Source organism: Hordeum vulgare, chromosome 1H (assembly GCF_904849725.1).
Source record: "Hordeum vulgare subsp. vulgare chromosome 1H, MorexV3_pseudomolecules_assembly, whole genome shotgun sequence".
Lineage (NCBI taxonomy): Eukaryota > Viridiplantae > Streptophyta > Magnoliopsida > Poales > Poaceae > Hordeum > Hordeum vulgare.
In genome coordinates, this window is record NC_058518.1 from 506,769,639 (window position 1) to 506,791,446 (window position 21,808).

The following is a 21,808-nucleotide window of genomic DNA, read 5'->3' on the forward strand; positions in this document are numbered from 1 at the left end:
AAAATTACAACCTTTCGGCCTCGAAAAATAAGCAGAATTAGCTAACAACTTTGCCTCCAAATTTTCTCATACTCGACGGCGATAAAGACTCAATGTTCGTCGAGTAAGACGTGTCAGTTTTATTAGAAATTTGTAAAATCTTTGTCAACTATGATCACAATAATAAAAATAAATTTTAAATATTCATGTATTGTAGATATTATACTGACAAATAGCATAACTTATTTATAAGTTGTTCAAGTATTTTTAAAAAATATTCACACATTTATTAGCATTTGCTTGTAATAACTTTCACTCGTGACACGTATTCATAACTTTTACATAACCGAGATATAGTCAGATGTAAATATTTATAATAATGTAATAATTTTGAAATTTTCATCGGTATGAATATTTCTTGTTATCTAAAAATTCTAAAACAACATACTTAGGAATTTCAAAATGTGCATATAAATATTTATTTTTTTTGTATAATTAAAAAATAATTCTAAATTGTGATTTTTCTTTATGATATTATAAACTATACACACGTTTTTATAAGAAGAAATACAATTTAGTTTGTATGATTTGTCTAAAAATAGTAGATTAATACTATTTAAAATTAGTTGAACATTATGCTAAATAAGTTATATTTCATATGTATAATATTTATAACACACTAGTATTTTAACTTTATATTTATTACTATCATTATAATTTACGTACTTTTTGCAAATTTAAGAAAAAAAACTAACATTGATCGCATTCGAGTCCATTGAAACCATACGGGTATCCCTAAAAAACATACGCGCCAGTTGGTTTATACAAATATGACGTTTACATACTTTATACATCTAATCTTAATTGGAGGGACGGGTAGCACACGTTGTCCGTTATCCCTGCAAGCTAGTTCAAATCATTTGTACAATAAATTTTAACTGGGTTTTTTCCTTTATGCATGTCACGTCAGTGCATTATACGTCATATAGATAGGATTACCACTGTATTTGAACGCTTGTGCCAAGTTCTAGAACCATGTATTCTTTAAGTTTAGCCACCAAAGTGAACATCAATGACAAGTTTAAACACCACGGGTGATATTACCTCGTTTTTAAATATAATAATTTTTAAAAATTACACTATAGACTACATATAAAGTTTTTTTTCTTCTTCTTAATTGAGTCGTAAATCAGCAGTTTTTCTCTTGCTGCCGTTGTCAGCTTGTACGCGTGCCAACCTCGTCCACAAGCACATCATCTCCGACGCTGCCTGCCCGCCCGCGGTCCGTGGGGATGCACCCTCCCAAGACGTCTCCCACCTTTTCATCGTGTGTCCCCTCCCCGTCCACATTTGGCAACGCGTGGGCATCACACCAGTTTCCAACTCCATCTCCATCCACTATCTCTGGGCTGGGATGCCTCGCCACACCCACATGCGCATGTTGGCGCCGGGTCTTTCGTTATGCTCACAATCTTAAGCATCTACGGACACACCTGAAGCTCCGAAGTAGCTGCAGAGGAATAGAGTTCAGGGTCAAGAACGAACCTTTGAAGCCTTTTGGCACCTTCGGTCAGCAGGAATAGGAATCCTTCAACTACGATGGAGCGATGTGCATCCTCACTCCCGATTACAGTTTTCTACTCCTACGATAGAGAACGGTCATTTCCTTGTATTGTCGATCGCTACAAGTGATGACCTCCCATGCAGGCATTGTTTATTCTGCTACACCGCATTAAGCAAGACCTTAGTCTTGGACTCTTGGGCCTCCGCGAGAACACGAGGTTAATGTGGATTTTGCATTCCCTGTGAAAAGTAGTACATGTTCGCATGACTTTTCGACGGAACAGGCCACCAGGATTCCTCTGAAACGAACGCACTACAGGTAAAAATTCCTACGGGAATTCAACCTTTTAAATGTTCATGAGAAATTCATGCATACCGAACGGAGACTAAGCATGTTCATGGACAATGACCGGTCATCCCTCATTTGCTTGTCGACCTATTTTTGATCCATTTTTAAGTATGATTTGCGTTGGCGTGGACATGACACGGACGCGCGTGACGTCTCCCTACTCCTTCGCCTGGTCTGTTAGTCGGTGGCACATTGATCATCCTCTTTCATCCATATCGACAGCAAACCCTCGCCCGCCTCCGCCGCGTTGTCGTCGCCATCCATTTGCCGGTGCTGACACACCTCCCCTTAACATAGCCACCTCGCCGCAACCACCGTCTCACCGTTAGGACTTCTCCAGGCTAGCCACCTGGTCCAAGGGAGGCAGGTGTCTCTTCGTCGGCCAGCTCCTTCAATGTCGTCCACAAGCTGTTGGACAGTTTGTTAAGATACAAATAGACTCCGCCGACGAGTTTTTTTTTCATAATTTTCTTTGCGACTCCGACAAATCCTCGTCTTCTTAGCTGCCGTGTTGTTCCATCAACACCGTAATAGCTAACGGCCGTTGTTCCGTGGCTCGATCTCGGGACACCTTCCGGCGTTGAATCGTAACCGAGAGAACGGTCATTTCCTTTTTTGGAAGGACTACTTTGACACAACCAATCAACTATTCAAACACCGGAAATTCCGGCGGCGTTTCCGTATGGCTAAACATGTTTTCAACCGTATTAGAGAGGGGGTGGTCGGATACGATAACTATTTCAAGTGCAAAGAGGACGTCCTTGGAAAGATTGGCTTCTCATCTTATCAGAAATGCACTGCAGGCATCCGGATGCTTGCATACGGAGTGCCCGGTGATCTCATTGATGAGTACGTTTGTATGAGCGAGTCTACATGCCTAGGGTCCATGTACAGTTTTTGCAAGGATGTGATTGTTGTGTTTGGCCCTGAGTACTTGAAAGAACCGACTCCTCAAGATACAACCCATTTGTTGACGATGAATGCCAGCAGGGGCTTTCCAAGGATGCTTGGCAGAATAGACTACATGCACTGAGAGTGGAAGAACTGCCTACCGCTTGGCAAGGGCAGTATAAGGGTCATGTGAGGGCTTGCGCGGTCATACTTGAGGCCGTGGCCTCACAAGATCTCTGGATCTAGCACTCTTTTTTCGGCATGGCCGGATCACATAATGATGTCAACGTGCTTCAACGCTCACCGGTGTTTGCAAGGCTTGCGGAAGGCAACATCCCATCGATGAATGTTACCATCAACGGCCACAACTACAACAAAGAATACTACTGGGGTGACGGTATCTATCATCAATGGACCACTATTGTGAACGTTCTTCAACGCTCGCCGGTGTTTGCAAGGCTTGCGGAAGGCAACATCCCACCGGTGAATGTTACCATCAACGGCCACAACTACAACAAAGAATACTACTGGGGTGACGGTACCTATCATCAATGGACCACTATAGTGAAGACAATCTCCGACCCTATCGGAGAGATGAGAAAAAGATTTGCCCAAGAGCAAGAGAGTGCTAGGAAGGATGTTGAGCATGCCTTTGATGTTTTGCAATCTCGATGGGACATCATTCGGTACACTGCTAGGACTTAGAGCACCAAGAAGTTGCGGGAGGTGATGACAAGTTGTGTGATTATGCACAATATGACCGTGGAAAATGAACGTCTGGAATGTATCTACGATCAAGGGTTTCAGTTTCAGGGTGAGAATGTTGTGCCTTAGCATGTAGGAGTGGCAATGTTTGAACAGTTCGTCCAATTTTATTACGAAATATGTGATTGAAAAACTCACATGCAGCTGTAAAATGATTTGGTTGAGCATATGTGAACTCATGTTGGCAACCAATAGATGCATGTTTTTTCATATGTATTTGAGACAATTTATTTTTTATTTGAAAACTATGCTTCGTTTGATTGTGAAACTATATAATTTTTTTATATGTCTGCATGTCAAATAATGTAAAACGTATGCATATTTGTTGAAAAAAGACGACCAGCCGGTCACGTCAGCAAATATGAATAGCATGCGTTGAACACTATGTCGATCCAAATCTTAAACAAGCAGACGCCGAACGGACGGTCAATCCAAATAAACAAAAAGTGGATAGACACCCGTTTGGATCGACGTGTTAGAGTTGCTCTAACTAGACCCACCATGCCAACGACGTCGCAACAGCCAAGACATGTACATGGCTGTTGGAACATTTTTAGCAGACCCCGTATAAAGCCGACCTGCAAAAGCCTTTGCAGTTCGGTGAAACACGATTTTGCGGACGGACGGCGACCGAATAGATCCGCAAAACGGACTGTATAAAAAAATTCTGGGAAGGCACACAAGGAGATGGAACAGGAACTCTTTGCACCATGTTGTTCCAAACTTTTCATGGTAAAAGAGGCGCTGCACGATGGCCAATGGATGAGAGCCCTGGCTAGGATTTACACTCTTCTGCCTTGATGTATTCTTTCCTTGAGTCCTGATGGGATCTGTTGGGCCTTATGTCTGCTAACGGGAAGTACTCTGCGAAATCTGCTTATGGTTGAGTTCCTAATCGAATGCTTGAGAAGATTTGGAACATTAATGCTGAAATGAATATCAGGTTCTTTATCCTCCGAAATAGGCTTTGGACGGCGGATAGACCAAGAAGAAGATGGTGGGATCACCAAGAAAGATGAGTGCAGAAATCGCGATCAAACTCTAAATCCGCGGAGCACTTGTTTCTTGATTGCCCTTTTGCAAAAGAATTCTGGCATCATGTCGGGCCACATTCCCGGCTGCAGTTTTGGAATCTTGTTTCTGTTTTTGTTCTCTTGGCTGTTTTGACCAAGCCTCTTCAAAAATGAAAATGCAGAGTTCCAGTTATTCGCGTCAGTAGATTTTTTTTTTAAACGGAGGCATAAGATTTGCCTCATCAATTAAATAAAAGAGGAATAGTGTTAAGTATTTTACAACACATGCGCACGTTCGGCCTGACAATTACTCGCCCGAGAAAAATTTTCCTAAATTTTTCACACCCGCGGATATCCACAGCTTGGCCTCCTCGATAATTGGGGAAAGCAGGGTAGTCGGTGGCAAGCTCTTGTGGCGGAACATCCTTACATTCCTTTTCGTTTCAAATGATCCATGAAACAAGCATGATGAGGGAGACCATCGCCTGCCGGTTGAAGTTGCGATTGTCGGTTCTCTTATCCCACCATTCATAGACTGTCTCGTCCAAGAACCATACAGAGCTGTCCATGTGAGCAAGCCCATTTCAGAGCCATTCACAAATCATGAGTCCATGGCCTATCTCACAATATATATCACGTATATATACCTGATAGCAAAACAAAGCTAATACTCCTTCCGTCTCAAAATAAGTGTCGTAAACTTAGTACTAAATTAATATAAAGTTTGTATTAGATCAATGACACTTATTTTGAGACGAAGAGAGTATATGACAAAATCATGCACGCCACAACTGGATGCATATAATATTGCCGTCCTATGTAGTGAGAACAAGTATGGTCCACTACCATCAAGTATGTACTCCTTTTGTATCTAAATAATTATAGTTAGGGAGAACTATTCTAGTTCTCCCCAACTACAATTATTTACATACAGAGGGAGTATTATTTTTAAAAAATGGTTCCAAGATGTGAAACATAGCGTGAATTTGATATTGCAATTGACTACGCACATTGCAGGAACAAGCCTCACGTGTACGAAACCAATATATTTGAATTTCATTGAATTGCTTGAGATTTGCAAGTCTACAGCTATACAAAAACTCGGGGCATATGAATCTATGTTCACAAAATCTGATTTTTTTCTACTACCTACAACCTATAGCTTCTTCAGTGCGAACATGCGGCGAAAGGTAAGTTTGAAGCTCAATTGCTTGGTATAATCATGCTGTTCATCACACTGGAACGTTGAATAGCACTATAATAAACAAGAAAGAATCTTAGAAAATAATCTACCTGCATGCCGTCATACGGAAAAAAAATTGAAGCACCAATAGTGGGCCGAAAGATCATTTTGAGAGAGCAAAAAGGCTGATATTTAGAGAACCAAAACCTGTTTAAAATGGGCTAATTTGCCGGGCCAACATTATCTGCCACTCAGAAACCAGGCGCTCAGGGCGAGCTGCCGAGTCATCCTTCTGACGTGCAACTGCATCATCAGCATGGATGATAGAAACAACATCCTCAACCAGTGGGTCTTTGCCACCCCTAAGTGGATCCTACAATGGAAAACAAAGTCAGGACTTGAAACAATCAATTCTGGATTGAAAATATGAAGTCATCGGCACTTATTTTTTATATTTTCAGATGACTAGCTTTATCCGAGCAAGAAAAATAAACGATATCAATGCAAAGTTCCTTTCCAACTTCAGGGAAAAAAAGTAGTGGCCAGTGTGCTAATTATCCGCATTGTATCGAGTTCCGATAAGAAAAGTCAAATAACATCAAAGTCTGCTTATCAATCGTTGTTGATGTAATCCTCAAAAATAAATCATTGTTGATGTAGTGTCAAAAGGTTGTTCCCAATCTCAATTACTACCTCCGTCACGGTTTAGAATGCACGGTTAAGTTTGCGTGCATTTCCACAACATACAAGGTTTAAGGCACATTGCATTTACTCCTAGCAGCTAATTAGTACTCCGTTGTACTAGTTTTGTATGCATGCATAATGTGAATGCTATTTTTTAACTCATTTTACAGCCAATCAATAACCACCTAGGTTCTAGAGAATTTCCATGCACGCCTTCTAAATCGTGACGGAGGGAGTAGCAGAAATCATGAAATTAATGAAGTGGCAAGTCATCAAAAGTCTAGCGGACATTCTTTTATTTTTGCAGGAAAGTCTAGCAGATATTCAAGATAACTGACCTGTACAAATACATCAGTATGGGTTTTTCCCTTGTACAATTGTACTTTAGTTTTTGCACCAACTTTTTTTAGGACGTCTGCAAAATTTTCACTGCACATAAAAACAATATGGTTGGAAGGTTGAAGATGGAATAAGAATAAAAGATTATGTTAAGCAGAAATATAGTGGTTAAAATTGTGCTAACTACACATTAAAGAACAACGAAACCATAGATTCTGAAATATACTGCCGATTTAAGTTTTTGAATGTGCAAAATATTTTAAGCCAGAAAAAAATTGGTAACGACTACCTTTGGCTTCACATATTTAAATTTCAGTTCGATGCTCATAACTTGGAAAAGCACCAAACAATGGAACAGAAAAGATATAGCCACTTAATTAAGGTATAAAACATTGCATTCAAAATGAGCATCTGGAGAGTGTTAAGTAGTCCAACCTAGCAGACGATGGGATAGAGTAATCTCCTGTTCCATGAAAAAGTACAATCTCAGGAAGTAAAGCTATGGCTTCATGACTTAATTTTTGTATCACAATTTCCGGAGAGAACTGTGGCAATGATCTCCTTCCTTCCATTATGCTGAAAACAGTTCATAATTTCTTGAGCACTTTTACTAGAGAAAGGTTGGAACAACACTTACAGATTAAATTTCAATGAAGATATTACCTGAGGAAAATTGAACGATAAAGACCACGTTCATGAAAATGATCAACCAAATTTTGCATGTTGTATCTACAAAATGTAAATGAGTACATATATGTCATTGACGGCTGGTAACACTAGATATGCATCTAAGACCAGCTAGAAGAGATGGTTGCTTTATCATTCTATCTCTCGCTGTACTTTTTGTTGCATATACATGCCGCTTTAAAAATTTAGTTGACAGCAAGTTGATTAGGAATTAGTAAGGTTATCATATGTTCAATTACCGGGTAAAAACAATTTATGAGATAAGTCTCTGTCTTTCTCAGGAAAAATGAGAGTATCTTTCCAAAAAAGACAAGAGGTGCTAATTGCAGTCTCATACACCAGGGTTTATAGATCAAGCATCATGTATGCTAACAATTATCGATAGCAGATTCTTCCCACATTCACATAGGTGATTGGGCCTCTCCTTAAAGGGAGACATGAAAGAATCCTAAAATGTTTGTGATATTTTTTGACGGAAAATGGAAGATGCTCTGCCTGTGTATTAAGAAGAGGAAAATGTCTGTGATGATATAATAGAAGTATTGGTGTTTGTATCAGACAGTGCTACATGTATGACATCTTAAGAGGCAGTTAAAGATAACTTGGTTGAGAACAATAATCATGCATGTATATATAATGAAAACAGATGGCAATTCATTTAAGAGCTCACCCTCCAGATAAACCAAAATATGATTTTATCTGAGTAACACTCCAATAAATTTCTTCTCCTCGAGATTCTTTAACTGCTTGCTCCAAGAGAGCACATGCCGCGATATGTGCTCCTGCTGATTGACCCATCAAGTAAATCCTGTAGGTTGGTCGTAATAAGTTATTAATGTAGTAAAAACTGAAAATCTGAAAAGACGAGATCTAAGGCAGAATGGTTGCAGAGCTCAAAGATTACATCCGATAGGTTGATGATAAATATGTTTCATGTCTTGACAAAACTCATTAGTACAAATATAAGGAAAGAAAGCTGTAAAGTTATTTTGTGCTTAATTTACTTGCAAATACAATGATTTAAATTGTGCATTTCAGTTTTTGCATTAGGCAAGGCAGGTGTGTTTCTACAGCCCTGCAGCTCGATGTAGGTATAGACAACACTGGTGCATCCACAAAATAAATTTTGATGTGCATATCCTTAATATATCCAGGATACATTTCAAACATCCAAGTCGTTCGGACAATAGTGCTATAGGTCAACACAACAAAGACTTTGAATAGGATCAGACATTCAAGTGCGGTGCATAGTTCCTTCAAGATAAAAAGGACGGTTGTCTGTGTGATGTTTCAAATAGTCCATCCACAGTAGTGTACTGTGATATAAATATATAACGAAGGATCACTTACTGATTAGGATCTCCTCCATAGCTAGCAACAGTATCACAAATAAATGAAATTGCCTCAGAAGCATCACCGACCATGTCACTTATTGTTCCTTGGGGGAAATTTCTGCAAGATATATTTACATATCTCATCAACCAGGCATATGAAAATCGATACTCGCTCGTCCAGAAGTCTTGAAATTAGATAGAAATGCCATCAAATGGTAAGCACCTGTAATCAACGCAAGCGACTATAATTCCACGCTCCGCTAACCGTTTTCCAAGAAGAGCACCCCACGCCTTGTAACTGAACAGAATCATGACCATCAACAATGGAAGTCACGGAGAAAGTCGTCTTGAGAAAAAAATCACTCACCCAATGATCCAAGCTCCACCGGTTACAAATACCACAACTGGATTGGGTTTCCTACGTTCTCTGGGTATGTACATATCCAACCTGTACATTATGATTTTCAGTAACGCTAACACGGCTCAAAAACCAGATGTTTTTTTGTTTCTGCGGTATGTAACCCTGCTTACCTGTTTCTTGGTTGGTTTCCATAGATTACGCTTCTAAGAACCTGGCTTGAGAAGAAATAGTAATACCCAACTGGCAACCCAAAATAATGAAATGTACATGTTAGAAATGACGAGCAAGCTTCAACTGCATCTACCAATTGTGCAGAGGGCAGTTTAATTTAACAAGCCCAAAGTCACTTATTGGCAAGAGCCAAGAATATGTGACCACCATGACGATAACTAACATGATGATACTAAAGGTAAACTCAATTTTCACACACCTTTTATGAAACCGGGCATAAGTAAAACTGCGTATGTTAGGAGCGCAAGAAGTTGACATATCCACCGAGAGCCTACCCTGAAAAAAAATAAAGGAAGTACCAAAAACATCCATATTTAGACTTCTTTTGGGAAAATATAGCATATATGCACCTGGATGTTTTGGAGAATAGATTACAGACAGTCATTGCATATTAGGAAATATGAAGCTTGGGTGTGCATAACAGAAAAAAAATACTGAAGGTTAAATTCACTGAAAATTAACTGAAAACGTGTGGCTCCACCGCGATGAACTTGCATTGAGTAACGATGATTATCATAGGCTAATCGCGCACTGGTCTACTGGGAGAGTAGGTATTGTGTAGAAGGTTGAACCAATTAGGAAAAAATTCACATTGGTGTCTAGCACTTTGCTGCACAGAGATCTCCTCAGACGATTAGACGTGGCCATGCATTTTTGGATATTAAAGCATGAAAAATGTTCGGATTGATTGGGGGAATCTGTGTGCGGTGTGATGCCGATCACACTCCTGTTCGTCTCCAAATCACCACAAAACCACGCAAAGTCTGTGGCATCGCGTGCACGGTGGGATCAATGCGATCGCGTGATATATAGTACCAACACTGAAGCGTGCATAGCATAAGCATAACCCGTCGAGGAAGAGTGGAGGGAGGGGGATCGCCGGTGGTTACGTACCCGAGGGAGCGGAGGAGGATGAAGGCGAGGCGCGTGACGAGGTAGGTCTCGGCGGCGGCGTGGCCGACGTCCTCGCGGAACGTGGTCCGGCGGCGGACGCCGCCCGCTCTCGGGGTGGATGGCGCCGAGGAGTCGCGCTTGCGCAGGCGCGGGGTGCCGCCGCGCGAGGCCGGCGAGGCGGGCTGCTGCATCGCTGCGCGGTTGGATCCGTCCGTCCGTCCGTCCGTCGGTGGGCCGAGAGGTTCCGGTGGCGGGGAGGTGGGCCTGCGGGAGCGTGGCGTCGGTGGTTGGAGAGGAGAGGGGGAGGGAGGGCGCGCGCCTAAATTAGGAGGTGGACGAGCGCGCCTCGCGAGCGTGCGTGAGCACCGGCGAGCTGGTTTCTTTTTTTTTTTGGCTGAAATGTTTCAAAGTATTATCCTTTTTCTTCTTCTTCTTTCCAAAGGGCTATATTAGCTGCCAAGGTTAATTTTGTCTTAACATGTGTATAATTATGCGCCTTGGTCACCGTGTCAGAAATAATACAAGTTACATAAAGGAATGGAGGGAGTATGTAATTGCATTCAAATCTTTTGGCTGAAATGTTTCAAAGTATTATCCCTTTTTTTCTTCTTCTTTCGGAAGGGCTATATCAGAGGCATGTTTGGAGGCTCTCCGGCTCCGCAACTCCACTCCCGGAATTGGTGATTTCAGGGAGCTGGGGGGTCATCGAACAGCTCCTAGATGTCCTTACAAACATACCAGTTCAGAAATATGCAATTGCATTCAAATCTTTTGGGGTGCAAACGTCTTCTTCCTCTGACATTCACTGATGATTCGTCGTTACCATGGCTCGATTGGGCATCTGACTTGGCGGATTAAACTTTTTAAACATAGGAGCTTACAGAAGCAGCGGTCAGGAAGTCGTCGATGTAGGTCTGGAGACGTCGGCCGCCTCGATATGTGAAGCAAATCACCGCCTGCGGAAGAAACTCCTGATAAGGGCACATACAAACTCCAAAAACGACGAAAGCCAACCGAAACCTAAACCGAACTGATTTCGGAAGACCCGTCGAAGAACGCCCCATACCAATGTTTCGCCGTCAGGATAGCTCGATTGTAGAGGATTAAACTTTTTAAACATAGGAGCTTACAGAAACAGCGACCGAAAAGTCGTCGATGCAGGCGAGAAGACGCCGACCGCCTCGATATGTGAAGCAAATTGCCGCCTCATAAAAGAAAACACTACTACGGACATGTAGAAACTCCAAAGATAGCGAAAGACAACCGAAACCTAAACTGCACGGAAGTCTTTCTAGAGGTTTTACTAATGAACTACATACGGATGTATATAGACATATTTTAGAGTGTAAATTAATTCATTTTGCTTCGTATGTAGACCCCTAATGAAATCTCTTAAAAGACTTATATTTAGGAACAGAGGGAGTAGTAATCATGCTGGGCAACAAACACCAAACTCAACCACGAAGAAGAGAAAATTGACAGCGGTTCCTTTACCAAGCTAGAGATGAGATGTAACTTCAATTCAACACTGGATATCAAAGAACATCGTACAGAACCTTACCAGTTAGTTCTACATGATCATCATAGTCCGCAACGAAATACAACATGGCTCAGCAATGGTGCAACTGCACCTTCTGATTTATTAACTAGTTAGTACACCTTGGCTAGCCGCGTCTGGAGTTCCGCAGCTCACTTCAACCCCATCCCAAAGTCGCGAAAATGTTTCCCGGGACATAGCAAATGCATAAATATCAACAAGTGCAAACAGGGGTGTCTGATAGCATCAAGGTTCAGACATAATATCAAGGTTCTACAAACTATCAGGCAGCCAGAAGCCTGGTGGCTTCAAAGTTCAGACATGGTTCTACTAACATACGTACATGTGACTCATGATGTTGGCATCGTGTCTGCTGGTGCACACCATTGCTCATTATCACAAGCAACATTCCTAGCCAGGCAATGTTTCCAAGTAATCCGATAACACATGCTGGAAAAACAAACCCCAAACGTTTGACCGTTTTCCTACAGTACTCTGTTCTTTCAGCAATTGCAAGTGTTGATAAGAAGAAAAAGGGCAGCTCAGATGAAAATTAACAGCACTTCCTTGCAATCACGCTAGAGCTCGATGTAGCCTCAATTCAAAACTGGATGACAAAGAACAATGTACTGAAGAACTTACCAATTAGCTCTCCATGATCATTATAGTCTACAATAACAATACAACATGGCCTTCTGATTCTTGAACTAATCAGTACACATAAGGCAGGATCCTCCAGGGCACGAGCTTGCAGTACTCTGCCCAGATGTCCTTGTACTTCTCCGCGCACCTCGCCTCGTCTCTTCTCTCCCTCCATATCAGCAGGATGAGCAGGTACGTCGGGTAGAAGTACGGGATCACGGAGCTGCATCAAAATTAAGGGTTCAAAGGCTATTCATGTTTGATCAAACATAAATAATTTGATTTTATGTATCACTTACCTCGCTCCACAAGGCAAGCTGAATGAGAGTGCCAGGAGTAGATCCCCAAGGTAGTTGCAGTGCCTTGCAATGCCCCTATACACAGCCAAAAGAGGGGACTTGTTATTTTTCATTTTTACATTCAGGGCAGCAGCAGTTAACAACAGTGATTTGAAAAATCAAGGTTTGAAAAATCTAACATGTCTAGAAGAAAACTACTGTTTGGTAAAATGCAATGGTTGAATAAATCTGTCGTGAACATCATTAAGGTGCAGTGTGTTCCAAGTAGTAATAAATCATGTTTCTGTTGACTGTTTACCTACTGACTGACATTTGCTTTCCTTCAACTTTTCGTGTTTTGACTAAACAACAACAACAACAACAACCAAGCCTTTCAGTCCCAAACAAGTTGGGGTAGGCTGTGTTTTGACTAAACAGGACCAGCTAAATATTCAGAATGAAAAACAAAAAGTGCACACAGGCTCTTATTTTCTTTACATTATAAAGAGAACGAGGTCACTTGCAATACACGATGCTGCTGAAATAGCCAACAGTACACACTTTAGAAGACATATGCATAGACGAGTAGTTAGCAGGGAAGAAAACACATGCAGAGGTTCCACAAGATGCATGTAGCTTACCAGTAGCCAGACACAAGCAGCTTTCCCCCCACAACTTTGGGAGGTTTACCCCATATAGGAGCTTTAGGGTCCTTCTTGAACAAATGTTTTTGTTTGTTGGCTCCTCTGAACACTAGATAACTGTGCAAAATGCAGTAAAGCTTGGTCAGAAATATTACAATGCAAGAAGCAGACTAGAGTAGAGCGTACATAATCGAACAGGGGGTTCATGAAGACATAGAAAAGAGTACCCAACAAGGAAAATGAAGCAGTTAGCAACGGAAGCCAAAAGTGGAAGCTCCACTTTGTTTCCCAGAAGCCACCAACCCTGGTCAACAAGTCATAAAATTTGGTAAGTAGCTCATTTGTCAATTCATAATTCAAAAGAAGAGACAGAAAAACCATTACATGAACCTGCGAATGTAAACTGAGAGAACAATTTAGGAATGATGCTATGGGTAAAGCATATTCAGTAGCGGCATGAGTAGATATTTGCACATTCAAATATATCATTTTTTAACAAATGGGAATATACATACCTGAATAGTGAAGGTAAAAGGAATGAAAACTAGATCACCAAACACCAGCATGAAACCCAACCTTTCCGCAATAATGTCCCATCTGGGAATAATAGTCAAGGGAATCACAGGAATGAAAAAAAAAATGAAGTACGAAGCTTCATGCTTGCCACCATAAGCCCCGTATTTATTCTATAGGCAACAAAACTGGCATATTGAAATTAATTCATCTATTTACTACAGTAGAAGACAACATGTACTTACGTGGAGGTCATGAATTCTTCATGAATGAAGTAATCTATAATATACCACTGCATGAAGAAACATAATTACTTTCATATATAATATTGTAACTGATGATCGAATAAGAAGATGTCAGCATTCAATACCCCACAAAAGAATTGGTAAAGAATGACTGCACGGTTAACTGAACCAGCTAGGTAGCTCTTTGCAAACAAAGAGAGGTTGATAAACAACCATGCCATCATTCCAGCCCTTATGAAAAAGAATCTGCAACCATAATGAACACGAGAAAAAACATTTATGATCAGGTCCATAGTTTACTCTGATTCATAATTTTTTACTGTCCTAGTGATAAAGTTATGCCGGGAAAGTTTTTGAAACTGAATATATAGAGTTAACATTCAACATTAACTTGTTTTCACGCTAATTGCCACCACAAAATAGGAATGATATGACCTGTGGAAACAATTATGCAGAGATAAAAAATAGCTATGCAGCATACCAAACTTCATTTCCAATTGTCCTTCAGCCTATAAGAAATATTCATTTGTATTCATGTATCTATATAAAAAAAAGAAGCTAGCATGTCTGTTTTTAAGGCAGGAGATCTCAACAAATTAACAACTTCTTGTTAATTTATCAATGGGTCAACAAGACCATTATCAAATAAATGGGAGTGGCTACACCAGCAAACCAATAACTCAATTTTCACAGCAATCATATGTCATCCGAAATTTCCCAAGAAGTGTCACAATTAGGTAAGAAAACAAGGAAGATATTGCCAACATACTTGAGGTCAACTCCCATAAAATGGGGATTAAGCTGCACTCCGAACCACCTGTTAGACAAAGTGGCACCTATATCATTAAACAAGAAAACGGAAGTGGAATAGACAAAGTGATATCTAACATCACTAAACAAGAAAACAGGAGTGGACTTCCGAAAGTACCAATCTTGTATGGAGCTCCCGGTAGTATGTGGTTTCAACGAAGAACTTTGATGGCGGGACCTTAACCCAATATAATAGAGCAGGAAAGTGACCTGAATGAAACATTAACAGATGAGTTAATCGGGAGAATGGCAGTATTTGATTTGACCCATTTGTGACCAGGTGTTACACAATATTATGCGTTGAAGTTTAATACCATTGCCCAAGTCTGGCTTTATCATGCCCGAACTTGTGACAAGACTTCATCCACGTTTACCATCTAAATTCGTTGCCTTGCAGATATACAGACAAATCCATCCGTTTGCTGAACTTTGGCTGTGTTGAATTGAAGTGAAGGTGCATATGCAGAAGGTAGAAACTAGACATGCACATGACCAAACAGTTCAGTTAAAGTGTAATAAGGATGTCGAGGTAGGAAGTGGCACCTACAATGACACTGAAAATGAAGGTCGTCGACAGTAGCTCGAGTCCGCGGTCAGCCACAACCTGCAAGCAGGAAACAACGAACCTTAAGCTGGTAATAAATTCGTCAGAACATTTTTGAATCTCCCAAGTGCGCTTTGACTTGTGTAAATCTCCGGAATGCGATTTGCAGGAACTAGGAAACTGAATGCCGGCGTGTAGGAGCTAGTGGAGAGATTGAACAGAAGCTCACCGTGGGAGTCATCCAATCCATGTAGACGCCGAGCGAGGAGAGCCCCAAGAGCAGCAGGAGCGAGAGCAGACCTGCACAGAAGCGTCAGTCGGCTGAGCAGGCAGACAGACGGCGGAAGAAGAGAAACGTTTTGCGCCTTGGAGGGAGAGGGCACCATTGCAGCGGTAGTGGAGGCGGGAGGAGTCGGGGAGGACGGCGCCGGCGACGAGCTTGCCGGGGAGGACGGCGCCCGCGGCGGCGAGGTACGCGAGGTAGGAGGCCAGCACCACCGCCGCGCTCCGGGAGGGCGCCAGCGCCGCGAGCACGTCGGCCGCGTCCATCATCCGCGTCGCCGCGGCGAAAGGGGATCCCAAACTAGTCACTCCGAAGCCAGCTGCGGCGCGACGGATCCGGAGGAGGCCGGTGCGTTGCGGGGTCGACGGTGGACGGCGGGATGCAGAGGCTGCGGCGGCGAGACCGAGGCGGAAATTGGGGAAGCACGTGGATCTCAGTAAACAGGGAGTCAAATTGGCAGTGAAGATATCTTTTCAAAAACAAAAAACAAAAATGGCAGTGAAGGTGGGCCTTAGGGGGGCCATTTCCGTCAGTTCTGTTTGAAGCGCAGTTTTTTTTTTTTTTTGAAATAATAATGCTATCCTTGAATTCGAACAGAATTTGCAGAAAACGTTTTTTTTAAACTAAATTTGCAGAAACAGTTCGGTGAACTTCATAGAAGCAATGTGATTCATGTAGGATGCCTCGGGAGGATTTATATTTATGTATAACTTGCCAACAAGATGCATGGCAAACAACTCCGTGTCTGTCCTTATGTACTACTCCCTCCGTTTATAAATATAAGTTTAAAAAAAATCATTAAACGAATATATACGGAATAAAATGAATGGATCTTTGCTTTAAAATATGTCTAATATATATTTGTATGTAGTCTTCTAATAAAATCTGTAGAAAAACTTATACTCCCTTCGTCTCAAAATTCATGTCTTAGATTTATTTACATATAAATTTATCTAGTCACGTTTTAGTATTATGATACATTAATTTTTAAACAAACCTAAGATAAGAATTTTGAGACGGAGGAAGTATTAAGAACAGAGGGAGTAGTACTATTGCTCAAGGTCTCACATGCATGGTTCAGTCCTTCAGAAATATATGAAGTATTTTAAATTTATGCGAATCACGTGATGCGATCCCGTTTGTAAAGATTCCTCCATCTATGTTAGTTTTGTACACAAAATAACGGTGCACGTATCGCTACGGATGGGCACTCCTTTTTTACAAAAACTAATTGTAAAGGATACCAAGACCTAGTAGTGTATAGTATCGTGCAAGTAACCAAGCTATTGTTTGAGAGACAACCCAAGTGCCTCCACATATCACATACTCCCTCCGTTCCTAAATATAAGATCTTATAGAGATTTCATTATAGACTACATACGAAGCAAAATGAGCGAATCTATACTTTAAAATATATTTATATACATCCGTATGTAGTTCGTAGTGCAATCTCTACAAGGTCTTATATTTAGGAACGGAGGGAGTAGATTTATTTATTTTAAATAAAAGGGGTTCCTCCTTGCTCCACTTTTTATTAATGAAGACATATCACATAGATCGTCATGAACATGGTGATTAGAGTGTTGGGACACACGTACAGACATATCCGCCTTGGCTGGAACGAAACAAAGTTCAGCCATATTTACCTTGGTGGGAACAAAATAAAATTTAGCCAGTGTGAAGCTAAGTCGTGAATACCTCACACGAATAGCCTCTTTTAGACCATAGGATGCATTTTGTTATAATTTCTATTTATCTCTAACCTTTTATCGGAATGTGCTTTAGGTATGCGATAATAGATAGATACGTCCTTAACATAATGTACACAACTGTCAACCAAAACAATGGTGCCGACCTTAAAAAATTGAGTTCTTGCAAGATATGTTGTGTGGCAACCTAATTGTGTATTTTTGACAATGGAGCTAGCTAGTTGAAAGACAAGTATATGAACAGATACGAAGAAATGAAAGGACAAGTATATGATGCATATTCCGTCGCAGTCATCACCTAACAACAGTATTAATTCTGACAGTAGGTAGACAAGTGTATTAAAGCCGCAAGGATTGTTTGATGGAATAAGTATAGAGTTAACCTTCAACTTTCAAGAGACTACATAGTGTACTATAGCAACCATAGAAGCAAGTTGTAAGAGAAACAACAATGTCTAGACTAATGATAATACTTCTTCCGTCCCAAAATAACTGTCTCAACTTTGTACTAGCTCCAGTACAAAATTATACAAAGATAAAAACATTTATTTTGAAACGGATGAAGTAGCTATCATAGTGAGTCATGCTAAAAAAGGGATACTTCTCGTAGATTTCTCGATGCATATCATGCCTTAGGATGCTACGGAGGAAGATGGGGGAGATAATGATGGATGGGAGTTGGGACTTTGTGAGAAGAAATATATGTACACTTATTTAGAGTATCTCCAACAGGCGCACAAAAACTGCTCCGCGCGCTAAATGATTCGTTTTTTGGGCGCCGGACTGCTCCAGCATAAGCTGCAAAACGCTGCGCGCGCTAAAAACTTCTGGGCGCGCGCTTAAAAACACTATCGCGCGCAACATATTTGGTGCGCCGGCTTGCGCGCATAGCAAACTCTGAGCGACTGCAGATGGGACCGCTGGATCGGACTGGATTGGGCGCCGCACTAGCGCGCGTCTGTTGGAGATGCTCCGGTCGCCGCGCTTCAAAACTGTTACAGTGACGCGCTAAAAAATTTATTGGGCGCGGATTTTTTACGCTGCCGTTGGAGATGCTCTTAGGACAGTAAAACCGAGTCTAAACGGAGCTTTCTCACGCCATCAGAGATTTCGGCCGTTAGATTTTGTATTTCAATCATTCCTGGCCGTTAGATCTTCGTTTCAGTGCAAGTTTTCCGCGACCTGGGCCATCTGTCCTAAAGGGCTGCTACTCTCGTGACTTTTTTCGAGGCTTGTCGTTGATTGGGCTGCTATGGAAGGCCAGTCAGCTGGATCGACCCCGCATCTCCCCACGGTAGCTGGATCGACCCTCGTCTTTCCCTCGTCCCTCTCGTCTCACCCTCGGTTCGATCCCCTTTCACCGGAGCCGTTCGCCCCCACATCGTCATTGCGGGGAGCTCCTGCTCCGTGTGTCTTCCCTCCTGATCTCACGAGCAGCGGCGGCTATCTCCATCATGTTCTCTCCCGGAGCAGGCTGCCGATCCCGGATCCAGTGTCATCCGAGTTTCCTCATCGATAGTATAGCAAAAGAAAAGCCGATCTCTCTATCTCTCCGCTAACCCAAACCCTAACCCTCGAATCGAAGCAACCAGCCGGCGACGATGGGGCAGGGTTCTCCGGGCGGCATGGGCAAGCAGGGCGGTCTCCCCGGTGACCGCAAGCCGGGCGACGGTGCCGCCGGCGACAAGAAGGACAAGAAGTTCGAGCCGCCCGCCGCCCCGCCCGTCGCGCGTGGGCCGCAAGCAGCGGAAACAGAGGGGCTCCGAGGCGGCAGCGCGGCTGCCCCCCGTGGCTCCGCTCTCCAAGTGCCGCCTCCGCCTTATCAAGCTGGACCGCGTCAAGGACTACCTTCTCATGGAGGAGGAGTTCGTCGCGAGCCAGGAGCGGCTGCACCCCAGCGAAGACAAGACGGAGGAAGACCGATCTAAGGTCGACGACCTCCGCGGCACCCCTATGAGCGTTGGCTCGCTCGAGGAGATCATCGATGAGAGCCATGCAATCGTCTCGTCGTCCGTTGGGCCTGAGTACTATGTCAGCATACTCTTGTTCGTCGACAAGGACCAGCTGGAGCCGGGATGCTCCATACTGATGCATAACAAGGTACGAATCTATAAATTCTGCATTTATCTGATGGACTCGAACAGGGATTATAATTGAATACTTTTGACCGCGAGAAAACCTAGTGCGAGTTCAGATTAGGGCTCCTTTGATTCAAAGGATTTTCATAGGAATTTTGGAGGATTAGAGTTTTTTTTCTTATATTAGTTGTTCGATTCATAGGATTGAATCCCATTGGAATTTTTCCTTAGGATTTATTTCTACTACCTAGGATTTCTAGAATCTATTCAAACCTCTTTTGAAAGAATGAGGGCCTTAGTGTTTTGTTGTGATGCTGGTGATTTCCTTGATTCTAGAAGGTTGATAAGTGGATGACCTTTATGAAGGGAGGCTAACAAGTGACAACATCAGAGTGAGTTATAACTGATCCATTTGGTGAACTTGGGGCATTTTAATGACATTGAGACTTGTGGGATGGGGGCCATAGGGCAAAACATGGGAATTGAGATGAATGTGGTTGTGATCATTGCTTGTTTTGTATGTGCAGAACCGTGACACCTGATTTGATTATATATGAAGATATTTATGCATGAACTTCGCTACAATTTGTAATACAATGCTTATGTTGTCTGTGCTAATTTGTTTTGTTTCATTGCTAAGCGTCATTTCCTTGATTTCTTTAGGAATAATTTTCAGAAACTTATATATTTGGTTAAGTAAAATCCTTTTGTGTCTATCTACTCCCTCCATTCCTAAATATAAGTCTTTTTATAGAATCCAATGTGGACTACATACGGAGCAAAATATACATCCGTATGTAGTCCATATTAAAATCCCTGAAAAGACTTATATTTAGAAACGGAGCGAGTATATATGATGGTGACCACTTACTTGCCTCTATATTAGGACTAACCATCGTCAATAATTGACAGTTGCAAAAGCAAACACATGTTCACTTGAACTCCATATTCAAACTTTAAAGCATAATTTATGTTATTGCTTTCTTAACTAACACAGTAACACCATGATCAAAACTAAATGCAGTAATTTTCTTGCAGTATTTCTTTTTGTAGTACGTGTTTTCCTGTAATCTGCATTTGTGTCTTCAGCTCTTATATTCTTTGTGTGGTTAATGATATGTTTGTACCGGTGTTTAGATTTATTTTTAATGGGTGCATCTCTAGATCTTCTGTTCCATTCCAGTTTTTAAACTCAATATGCTTTTATGCGGACAAATCAATTATATGTCTGTTTGATGCAACTCATTCAAAATTTATTGAGAATCAAGCTTGATATCATTTCTGTCAGGTTCTCTCGGTGGTCGGAATTCTGCAAGATGAAGTTGATCCTATGGTTTCTGTCATGAAAGTTGAGAAGGCACCTTTGGAGTCTTATGCTGACATTGGTGGTTTGGATGCCCAAATTCAAGAGATCAAAGAGGCAGTGGAACTTCCGTTGACACATCCTGAGCTATACGAGGATATTGGGATCAGGCCTCCGAAGGGAGTCATACTATATGGGGAACCTGGAATAGGGAAGACTCTACTTGCAAAGGTTTGTGTCTTATCCTTTCCACTGGGCAAGGATTCCATATTTTGCTTCATTTAAGCATCCTTTTCCACTAATAAATTAGTGAACTGGGCAGAGCAAGGATTTAGAGGTGGAGGCCTGTAGCCAGTGTCCGTCGATGGGAGGAGGGGGCAGCAATTGGATCAGGCGGCTAGCGAGGAAGACGGCTCTGCCCATCAGCCACTTCTGCTCGGCGTCGTCCAATTCTTCCTTAACTTGCTTCGATTTCTCCAGGACCATCACTAGCAGTAGCAAGGGGGAGGTCAGGCCCCGCACCTCCAGGTTCCTCTTCTTCACCTGCCCTTTCCAATAGGTTAACTCCTTGTGTATTTATTGGATCTGATCCATTCTTACGGGCTATGACATTGGCACTCGTATATATCTAGGCTGCCCGCGTTAGTCCACCAGCCGATTGCGAGTGTGGCCATCCATTGACATTGGAGAGGAGGCAAGGTGGGCCGACTAGCTGATGTGGTATACAAACGTAGTAGTCATTGTGAGTACTGATGGTATTTAAACATATATATAGTTTGTTCTATTAACTGTACGAGTACAAACACCATTAATACCTAGGCATGTTCATGTCCTTGTTCTGCACTTTGTTTGTTGTTCTTTTGTGGTTGTTCTCACAAACCTTCTCAGCGCATGTCGTGCAATTTTGGATTCAGGTCGTGATGAGCCGTAGTCTGCTATCTATTCTTGT

General features: G+C 41.9%; 2 protein-coding genes and 1 pseudogene across 2 annotated transcripts; 1 reads left to right on the forward strand and 2 right to left on the reverse strand.

Moving 5' to 3' along the window:
* Positions 1-5,608: 5,608 nt before the first annotated feature.
* Positions 5,609-10,531, reverse strand: LOC123451483 (probable isoprenylcysteine alpha-carbonyl methylesterase ICME). The gene is made up of 12 exons (XM_045128255.1): positions 10,274-10,531; positions 9,579-9,655; positions 9,319-9,388; positions 9,155-9,235; positions 9,011-9,085; positions 8,804-8,905; positions 8,124-8,261; positions 7,430-7,495; positions 7,202-7,342; positions 6,766-6,856; positions 5,951-6,116; positions 5,609-5,815 (listed from the first exon to the last, which is right to left on the reverse strand). Exons 1-11 carry the CDS (start codon positions 10,462-10,464, stop codon positions 5,955-5,957), a joined length of 1,194 nt encoding a protein of 397 aa, XP_044984190.1. The 5' UTR covers positions 10,465-10,531; the 3' UTR covers positions 5,609-5,815; positions 5,951-5,954.
* A 1,826-nt stretch (positions 10,532-12,357) lies between these two features.
* Positions 12,358-16,208, reverse strand: LOC123451499 (delta(14)-sterol reductase). Its single transcript, XM_045128256.1, has 12 exons — positions 15,870-16,208; positions 15,716-15,786; positions 15,490-15,546; positions 15,061-15,152; positions 14,902-14,949; positions 14,258-14,378; positions 14,133-14,179; positions 13,890-13,971; positions 13,602-13,678; positions 13,372-13,491; positions 12,752-12,826; positions 12,358-12,675 (listed from the first exon to the last, which is right to left on the reverse strand). Exons 1-12 carry the CDS (start codon positions 16,036-16,038, stop codon positions 12,522-12,524), a joined length of 1,113 nt encoding a protein of 370 aa, XP_044984191.1. The 5' UTR covers positions 16,039-16,208; the 3' UTR covers positions 12,358-12,521.
* Positions 16,209-19,022: 2,814 nt separating this feature from the next.
* Positions 19,023-21,164, forward strand: LOC123420501 (annotated as a pseudogene).
* Positions 21,165-21,808: the final 644 nt, after the last annotated feature.

Bases quoted from the DNA above. Each gene is read 5' to 3' on its own strand.
- LOC123451483 (XM_045128255.1), bottom strand. From the start codon at position 10,464: ATGCAGCAGCCCGCCTCGCCGGCCTCGCGCGGCGGCACCCCGCGCCTG. The intron at 9,656-10,273 runs GTACGTAACCAC...ATTTTTTTTCAG, and splicing joins ATCCTCCTCCGCTCCCTCGG to GGTAGGCTCTCGGTGGATAT. The intron at 7,496-8,123 runs GTGAGCTCTTAA...TACATTTTGTAG, and splicing joins TATTTTGGTTTATCTGGAGG to ATACAACATGCAAAATTTGG.
- LOC123451499 (XM_045128256.1), bottom strand. From the start codon at position 16,038: ATGATGGACGCGGCCGACGTGCTCGCGGCGCTGGCGCCCTCCCGGAGC. The intron at 15,547-15,715 runs GTGAGCTTCTGT...TCCTGCTTGCAG, and splicing joins TGGATTGGATGACTCCCACG to GTTGTGGCTGACCGCGGACT. The intron at 15,153-15,489 runs GTAGGTGCCACT...TGTTTCATTCAG, and splicing joins CCTTCATTTTCAGTGTCATT to GTCACTTTCCTGCTCTATTA.